We start from the raw sequence: 8,684 nt of genomic DNA on the forward strand, positions 1-8,684 counted from the left end.
TAAGTAAAATGTATTTGTGGGTTGCACCCATTAAAAAAATTGTCAAATTTCCTCTGCCAATGCCAAACAGCTTTTTCTACTATTGCTTCTTCTATTCTACTATTAGGGAGAAAGCAAACATTTTCTCCTTAAAGTTGATGTGTTAGAAGCAGGAAAAATGGGCGCACATAAGGGTTTGAGAGAGTTTGATGAGGGCCAAATTGTGGAGGCTAGATGACTGGGTCAGAGCATCTCCTAAACTGAAGCTCTTGTGGGGTGTTCCTGGTCTGCAGTCGTCAGTATCTATCAAAAGTTGTCCAAGGAAGGAACAGTGGTGAACCAGCGGCAGGGTCATGGGCAGCTAAGGATCACTAATGCATGTGGGGAATGATGGCTGATCATGTGGTCCAATCCAACAGATGAGCTACTGTAGCTCAAATTGCCAAGAAAGTTAATGGTGGTTCTGAGAAAGGTGTAAGAATGTACACCCTTTCATGGAAACAGTATTCCCTGATGGTTGTGGCCTCTTTCAGCAGGATAATGCACCCCGCCACAAAGCAAAAATGGTTCAGGAATGGTTTGAGGAGTGAGTTTGAGGTGTTGACTTGTGTTCAAATTCCCCAGATCTCACACACAGCACACCTACAAGGGTCTAGTGGAGTCCATGCCTCGATGGGTCAGGGCTGTTTCAGCAGCAAAAGAGGGCCCAACACAATATTAGGCGGGTGGGCTTAATGTCATGCTTGATCAGTGTAAAGAATAGTGATGTGACAGTAAAAGTAGGGACGGCAACCCCCATAACATGCAAACAATGTCGGTTTTAAGAGATTAATAAAGCCTATGAAAATGTGCTATGCTGACACTTACCTGTAAGTGCAGTCCTTCATAACAGCTCAGCCATCAACCTTACCTTTAACAAGATACTAAAGTTTGTTTGTAATTGGCAGAGGGTCAGAAAGGCATTTAATTATATGTTTACAACCAATACAGACTGTCCTGAGAATAGGCATACAGTTGAAGTAGCACTTCTCTGAATACTTCCACTCAAACTGACAGCGATAACTTGGTCATGGAGGAATATGAGATGAGGCAGCGCTGTTGTCCAACAGACTGTATAGGTGTACCTAATAAAGTGGTCAGAGACTGTATGTCATGAGTTGGAAAAGTGGAAAATAAGACTTTTTAATTGGAAGGCATTAAGAGTTTGTTTGCAATAACTCTCCACAGGCTACCCTGAAATTTGTGTCTGCAGCATTCTTATTGGACACGATTTGAGCAGCATATTGTAGCACTTGGGAAAACATGGACATCAGGCTCAGATTTAACATGATATCCACTTCAGAGATAGCAACACAGGTCCTGTTTCAAAACTGATGTAATGTGAGGTCACTGTTTTAACAGGAAGTCCGACAGAAAACGCTCATTGGACAGATGAGCCGTCACTTTGAAGAAGGCTGCTCCTCCATACCAGCTTGTGTCATGAGCTCAGTGACGTTCTTCTCAAGGTCATTGATGCGGGTTCCCATCTGATCAAGTGGGAGCATTAAGAAATGAACAAGTCTGCACGTATGCATCTGCAAACTAATGTTACTCTACAGCTACATTATGTTAATGTTTCACAGCCATTTGTATAAGACTACCTCTGAGGAGCAGAGGTTCAAGGTATAAATTAGTGCTGTCAGAACATCCCAACAATAGCATTAGATTATTTGTTCTAAGAAGCCCATACAGAATCATGAAGGAAGCTGGCTGGCAGTGACCAGGACTCACTCATTTTTATGGCGGCTTCATTTTAATGGAGAGAGACAGAATATCAGCCAGTAATCCCCAAGCAAAATCCGACTTAGCACTTGGTGGAGAAACCCTTGCTGGCGAGCAAAGCAGTAAGACGTTTCTTGTAGTTCGTCACCAGGTTTGCACACATCTAAGGAGGGATGTTGGCCCGCTCCTCTTGACAGAAACTCTAAATCCTTTAGGTGTCCTGGCTGCTTCTGGGCAATGCAAAGCTTCAGTTCCCTCCACAGATTTTCTATAGGACTGAGGTCTGGAGACTGGCAAGGCCACCCCATGACCTTAATGTGCTTCTTTAGCCACTTCTTTGTTGTCTTGGCGTTATGTTTTGGGTCACTGTCATGCTGGAAAATCCATCCACGACCCATCTTCAGTGTTCTAGCTGAGGGAAGGAGGCTCTAGTTCAAGATTTTACAGTACACAGCCCCGTCCATCGGCCCCTCAATGCAGTGAAGTTCTCCTGCATCCTTAGCAGACAAACAGCCCCAAAGCATAATGTCTCCACCTCCATGCTTGACTGTGGAGATGGTGTTCTTCGGGTCATAGTCAGCATTTCTCCTCCTCCAAACAGCAGGTCGAGTTGATGCCAAAGAGTGTTCCAGCCGGCAGATTAGTGCCTGGCACTGTGCCGGGCTGATGTTCTCTTGTGGCAGGCTTTCAGAGCATACTTTAATTTTGTCCGAGATATTCAGGAAAACGATCGATATTTCACACAATTTCGATTTCACCTGTTTGTTTTCGGCCCTGTTATTTTACCGCAATTTGCAACATACCACCGGGCGCTGCCAATTTGGTTCACAATGTGCAATCTTGCAATTCTCCCATTCAAGCAAGACTTCACAGGGCTACAGAAAGCGACCAGTGAGGAAGTGAGGGTGAAAAAGATACAATTTCGGGCTTCCTATTGAACCAAAAAAAAAATGTGCGCTTCCCCTCCCAAGGTCTACCATTTATTTCTAGCTAGAACATTGCAAAGAGCTCGATTTTGTTTCATCTGACCACAGCACTTTGTCCCAAGCCTTCTCTGAATTTAAATGTTCACTGGCAAAATTAAGACGGGCCTGTACATGTGCCTTCTTGAGCAGGAGGCCCTTGCGGGCACTGAAGGTTTTCAATCCCTTACAACATGTTGCCAATGGTGTTCTTGGTGACTGTGGTCCTCCCGCCATGTAGCTTTGGGCAGATCCACCACCTTTCCCACAGTTATCCTCACCCATGAGGCTGGATCTGGCATAGAGCTTCAGACCAAAAGTGATGGCCATTTATATTTCTTCCATTTCAGAGTAATTGCACCAACAGTTGTCACCTTCTCACTGAGCTTCTTGCTGATGGTCTTGAAGCCCATTCCTTGTGCAGGTCTACAATCTTGTCCCTGACGTCCTTTGACAGCTCTTTGGTCTTACCCACGGTGGTGGAGAGGTTGGAATGGAAGAAACTGATTCTGTGGACAGGTGCGCTTCATACACATAACGAGCTGAGATCAGGAGTATCTCTAATTCATTTATTGAATCTGTGGGAGCCAGAATTGTGACTGGGTTCTAAGGGATCAAATACTTATTTTACTTAGTGCCATGCAAATCAATTTATAACTGTTTTTGTCATTTTTTTCTAATTTTTTGGTTGAAATTCTGTCTCCCGCCATTAAAATGAAACTACCATAAAATTATAGACTGTTTACGTCTTCATAAGTGAGCACACTTACAAATTCTGCAGGGGGATCAAATAATTATTTCCCCCTCATGTATCTGGTGACACCCCCTAGCAGATAAGTCTTTTTCTGTGTACTTGCCTGCTGACTTTTTTTTTAATGGGAAGAAACCTCTTTAGTGGGTGCCAAAGTGTCTTAAATAGATAATGCAAATATACAAATACAGTACAGTGTACAGTTGTTACTCACTTTGTAAAAAATTATTATATCACCTTGAGGTGACTGTTTGTTGTGATTTGGCAGTATATAAATAAAACTGAATTGAATATAAAAACCAATAATAGCGTGATTTTAAAACATGCTTATTTTCCCTTCAGTGCTAATGGCCCTGAACTTCTACAACACTTGATAAATGGATGGGATGCGATGGTAGTTTCAGTAAAGTTTGGACGCCCTCTAGTGGCCACATGTTCTTTGACAGGAGAAGGTCTCATTAGTAACGTAACTGCTCTCAGGTGTGTTTCAGCAAGCTTAACTTTTAGATATCTGACGTTGCGTCAATAAAAACGCCTGAAAGTGAACAAAACGTGGTTTAAAAAAAAAAAAGGATATGTTTGGACTCCAGCTGTTCAGAGATGCTCTGGAATCTTTGCTGAAGTCGCTGCATGGTTGTCTCCATCTACGGACCAAAAAAAAAGTCCTTACGAAAATGTTTGCTTGTCTGATTGTGCTCTTTACAAGACACGTAGGTCACAGAGAACAAACTCACCGCCTCGGCCATGTCTTCAGCTGCTTTACTCTTCGTTTTAGACATCGTTTTTCCAGCAACACACAAACCGTTCGGCTGCATTGAAATTTAAGCGCCACACAAACAAAATTATTTCCGTCTATTTGGCTGCACTGGCCTGTGACACCCAGGATAAAAAAAAATCCCGACTTAGTTTCCTCTCTGCGGCGCGGCCGGTGACTCCCTTAACTTTGCGGTTTGCTGAGTCCACACGAGTAAAAACAATACGACTTCCGCTTGTATCGCTGATCCTTTCAAAATAAAGGCACCGAAAGCTCTACTACATTTAGTCTTCAGTGGAGTGTCGCAAGGAGAATAACAGTATTTAAAGGGTTTCATTTTGCTGTAGTAGTCTACAGGTTCTTATTGTGCTGATATGCACTGACTGACACACAGCAGGGGTGTCAAACAAGACTAGTATTAATTACTCCAGTTTGCCAGTAAATGCACTGCTGTGCCTGGTTTGGTGATGCCGTCATCTTTGGCTCTGCCTTTTCTTCCTTGATTTCTGCGCTTTTGAAGGACACCAGACAACACTGTCAATTAGTACAGCCTGGTTGGTACAACACAGGGTGAGGTTCCGGTGGCAAAAGCCTTCCAGCCGGTTTCCCAGTCATGGATTAAGCACGGTCCTAGACTAAAAGGAAAAAGTCATTGAAGACCACAATAGGAAAAAGTATTTAGTCCAAGATTAGAGATAATCCCTGTATGGGAAACTAGGCCTTCATCTCTAGTTGAGCTCAAGATGTAACATTTCTGATATAAAATCTGTGGTTATTAGAAAGCAGGCGGTGCATCTTACTTGACTGATCAGAATTTTAAACACCAAAATTTTGAAGCAAAATATGTTTGTTCAAATAAATTACCATGATCAAAGGATCTGCTTGAGAAGGTGTCCTAACCATTACAATTCCTCAGGTGGATATTTACCCCTCGCTGCCCAATTTCTATATGTAACATATTTTCGAGGAGTGATGAGCTCAGTGTCTGCAGACACCAAAATCTAACTATTTTGCTCAGTGGCGGTTTCTGATATGGGCGACATGGGCAGCCGCCCAGGGCGGCATTTCATCTAGGGCGGCATGACCGCCCCCCTTCCCCCAATGCATTGCGATCGCCGCAGCAACGCCTACCGCACTGCTCCACTTGTGGGGTAATGGGCGCCCTCTGCTTGCTGTGTATTGCATGTAGCTTTCTGCCATGGTCAGACAGGTTGTAACTGAAGAAAAAGGGCAGGCGGGGGATTCTCTCTCTGTCTCGCTGTCACTGCTTCACTCGATCGTCACACACACAGCGCTGCCCCGCCCCCTTCTCCTCTCAGCCTGGGGTGCGAGTCGAGTGAAGCAGTGATGGCGTGAGAGTGAGACTGTCAGCCGGGTTCATTCATTCATGCCTGTACAGTTTGGGCCTGGTTACAGCCAACAGTAACCGCGGAATTATAAATAAAGGCGACTTTTGCTGGCAGTCTCTCGCCAAACCTTTCATCCTCACGGACACTGCCATATCAAGATTAACGCGAAGTGTATGTCCTAATATTGAAAAGTTTTGCGAGATCTCGCAAAAGTAACTCAGGATCTCGCAAAACTTTTGCGAGATATGCAAAACTGACTCTTTTTTTTTTTTTTCCTCCCATGTTCCACAGAATGAATCTGTGCGTCTAATAAAATTAGATGCACACAACTGATAGAACACAAAGCCCATTTCATTTATAATACTGTAAATATGGTCATTAAATCACAGTATTTGTGTGAACCCGAATCCTGATAAAAAAAATAACACAAATACGAATCTAGACAGTTTGGACAAATGTTGGTGGATGGCGCAGTGTTGCCAGATTGGGCAGCTTGTGAACACATTGGGGTGGAATATTATATAGATATTTCTATATAATTATAAAATTATATAGATATATAATTTTACAATAAAAACTTCCTAAAAACCTACCAAATATGGTGAAAAGCAGCCAAAATTTTAACAAGTTACCCAAAGCTTGTATATTTAAATATATATCACACCTGGTGCTATTAACATGAGTTTCAGTGGAGGTTTTGTTGTGTTGGGCTGGCAACTGTCAGTCAGATCTGACAACCCTGGGGATGGGCGGTGGTGGTGGCGAATTGTGGCAGATGGAAAGGAAAAGGTCAAAGCCATCAGGTGCACAGTTTAGGAAAAAGAGAAAAGAAGAAGAGGAGAAACAAGCAAAGATAAAGGTAAGCAGAAGCTGTGTAATATTTCAGTTTCTTCCATGTTTTTTCAAATAAAAATTTAAAAGAAATTCTGAGTGTGCCTGTGATGGTGGGGGGACCTTCTGTTAAAGCCTGTCTGTCAGACCATGGCAGAAAGCTACATACACCACACAGCAGTCGCTCATTACCCCCCCAAGTGTAGTAGTGCGGCGATCGCTATTGTGTGTGTGTGTGTGTGTGTGTGGGGGGGGGGGGGGGGGGGGGGGCGGCGGCGGGGATGCTCGCCCAGGGCGCCAAACAGGCTAGGACCGCCACTGATTTTGCTGCTCTGTGAAATCATTTCAGTTATACTTAGCATTTGATGTGAACTTGCTTTTTATTAAAACATTTACTAAAGTTCTGCTATACACTAGAGGAGGCCACATGGGAGCCGATCACTTACTGATGGAGCACTGAAAGTGTTCTACAAACCAAAAACCACAGAAAACACCAAATAAAACATCATCTCACCATATGAAAAGTCAGTGAACTCCCAGCACACAGACCAAACCTGTGACTGGGGGGGGGACCAGGTGTCCCACCTTATGTTTAAACAAGTATTGAGGTAGAAAAAGCATGATGCAAGAAAAGTTCAAACAAATGCCAAGGTGTGACCTGAATAGTCTGTGATCCTCGTTTATCTAATTACTTTTCAAGAACATGAAGTCCGACATATCAAACAATTTGGAGAGAGCAGACACTCAGAGCTCCACCAGCACTGAGCTGATCCACAGCTCCTCTCTCAGGTCCCAGCCTCCTCTGCCTGCTGCAGTGACTGTCAGCAGTGACCTGCTGGAGGATCTGCTCATCCAGCTGTTGGTGAGGCTCAGCCCACTGAGGAGCATCAGTGACTCACAGGTGGACCAGCAACAACTGCTAACTCTGTGTATATGAGTCTGAAGTGAGTCTGAAGATGCAGAGGAACCTCCCACGTGTCTGTGTGGATCAAAAGCTCGCTCCTCGTCCCTGTAACACCCGGATAGCTGCGGTGCTTCCTCCAGAGCAGCCTGATGAAAAGATTAAAGAAGCACGTGGTTAGAAAAGACAATTCTGTCCACACAACATACGAGGCAGAAGAGTCCGCTCCCTCCCCGGACAGCCACCGATGAGGGGGAACATCTGTATTCTCTGTTTGTCCCTGAGCCTGGCAGAGAGGAGACATTGACACTGCAGTCATCAGGCCTGAACAATTAAGTGTATGACTTACAGCTTCAGCTTTGATAGAATAGGTCCCATTTTTGTAATATTACTAAGGTGTAAATGCCAAGTAAGAGCTTTAATATGAGAGTAGGATGTCTGAGAATCACTTCAGTGTTTTTGACATAATACAGTCATCAGTGTTAACTGGTGACTGTATTATGGATAAAATCAGTCAAGCAAATCAGTCAAAAGCGAGCACACAGGTGCTGCAAATTTGACTCGCGTTGTTTCTCTCAGTGTCTGAGCAGGGTTGCCAACATTCAGCCATCAGCTGGCGTGAAGGGGAAAGTGTCTAACACCAGAGATTTCTAAGAATATAATCGGCTTTAGTCATTAAAGTAGCCCAGAAGCGCCGCCGTAAAGACAAAATAAAGATTAACAAGATTAGCACAAATAAAACCACTAATTATAACCACAGATCTGCTGCCTATGGTGTTCTTAAAATGTTTTTATTAGTTTACTGATTTCCAAAACAGAAAATTTGTTCGAGTGTAATCATAATTCGATTTACTTAAGCAACTTATGACGCAATTAAAGGTATTTTCTAAATTACTACTGCTATGTTTATTGTTCTAGACAGGAAATGTTGTCTACAACGAATATCTGTTTAAATTAGAATTATGAATGTCATAATTCTAATTTAAACATTCATGTTAATGAAGTCCATTTAATTGAATTACTAATGATGAGGTAGATCACATCCATGTGTTCAATACTGATATAATGACCTTGATTACAAACTGTAACTTTAAATTTAAACAGCAAATTTGAAAAAGTAAAGTAAAAGCTCTAGTAAACAGATCAGAAAACACAGCAGATGTGTGAGTTTGCAGCTTTGAGTTATGTTGAATTCATTCTTGTGTTTTCGTCTGCGGTGTAAAGTAATGTCAACAAGGCATTTCATCAAGGCAACGGCACTTATTATAACAACAGTTACAACTCTCGCACTCATTTCCTACACTAAACAGTTTGAGCTTTTATTTTGAAGGCCAATTTTGTTACATTTCCGTTGCTCTAATAGCAGACTTTGGCCTGCTTGACTGTGGCAGTGACA

The 8,684-nt window shown here is 43.0% G+C and overlaps 1 protein-coding gene and 1 long non-coding RNA gene across 2 annotated transcripts in view; both read right to left on the bottom strand.

Annotated features, from left to right (window-relative positions):
* Positions 1-603: 603 nt before the first annotated feature.
* Positions 604-4,406, bottom strand: hsbp1l1 (heat shock factor binding protein 1 like 1). Its single transcript, XM_030741621.1, has 3 exons — positions 4,188-4,406; positions 4,031-4,097; positions 604-1,513 (listed from the first exon to the last, which is right to left on the bottom strand). The coding sequence occupies exons 1-3, from the start codon at positions 4,266-4,268 to the stop codon at positions 1,419-1,421; spliced, it is 243 nt and encodes an 80-aa protein (XP_030597481.1). The 5' UTR covers positions 4,269-4,406; the 3' UTR covers positions 604-1,418.
* Positions 4,407-6,819: 2,413 nt separating this feature from the next.
* Positions 6,820-8,684, bottom strand: part of LOC115788570 (uncharacterized) — a 12,757-nt gene continuing 10,892 nt past the window's right edge. Inside the window, exon 3 of the long non-coding RNA XR_004020603.1 lies at positions 6,820-7,437. This is a non-coding gene — a long non-coding RNA (uncharacterized LOC115788570). The remainder of the gene's footprint in view (positions 7,438-8,684) is intronic.

The sequence above is a fragment of the Archocentrus centrarchus genome, chromosome 11 (genome assembly GCF_007364275.1).
Source record: "Archocentrus centrarchus isolate MPI-CPG fArcCen1 chromosome 11, fArcCen1, whole genome shotgun sequence".
NCBI classification, from domain to species: domain Eukaryota; kingdom Metazoa; phylum Chordata; class Actinopteri; order Cichliformes; family Cichlidae; genus Archocentrus; species Archocentrus centrarchus.

Excerpts from the sequence above, each read along its gene's own strand:
- hsbp1l1 (XM_030741621.1), bottom strand. The coding sequence starts at position 4,268 with ATGCAGCCGAACGGTTTGTGTGTTGCTGGAAAAACGATGTCTAAAACG. Across the intron at positions 4,098-4,187 it reads CTGAAGACATGGCCGAGGCG|ATGGAGACAACCATGCAGCG; the intron begins GTGAGTTTGTTC and ends TTTGGTCCGTAG. Across the intron at positions 1,514-4,030 it reads TGAACAGCTGGAGTCCAAAC|TTGATCAGATGGGAACCCGC; the intron begins ATATCCTTTTTT and ends TAATGCTCCCAC.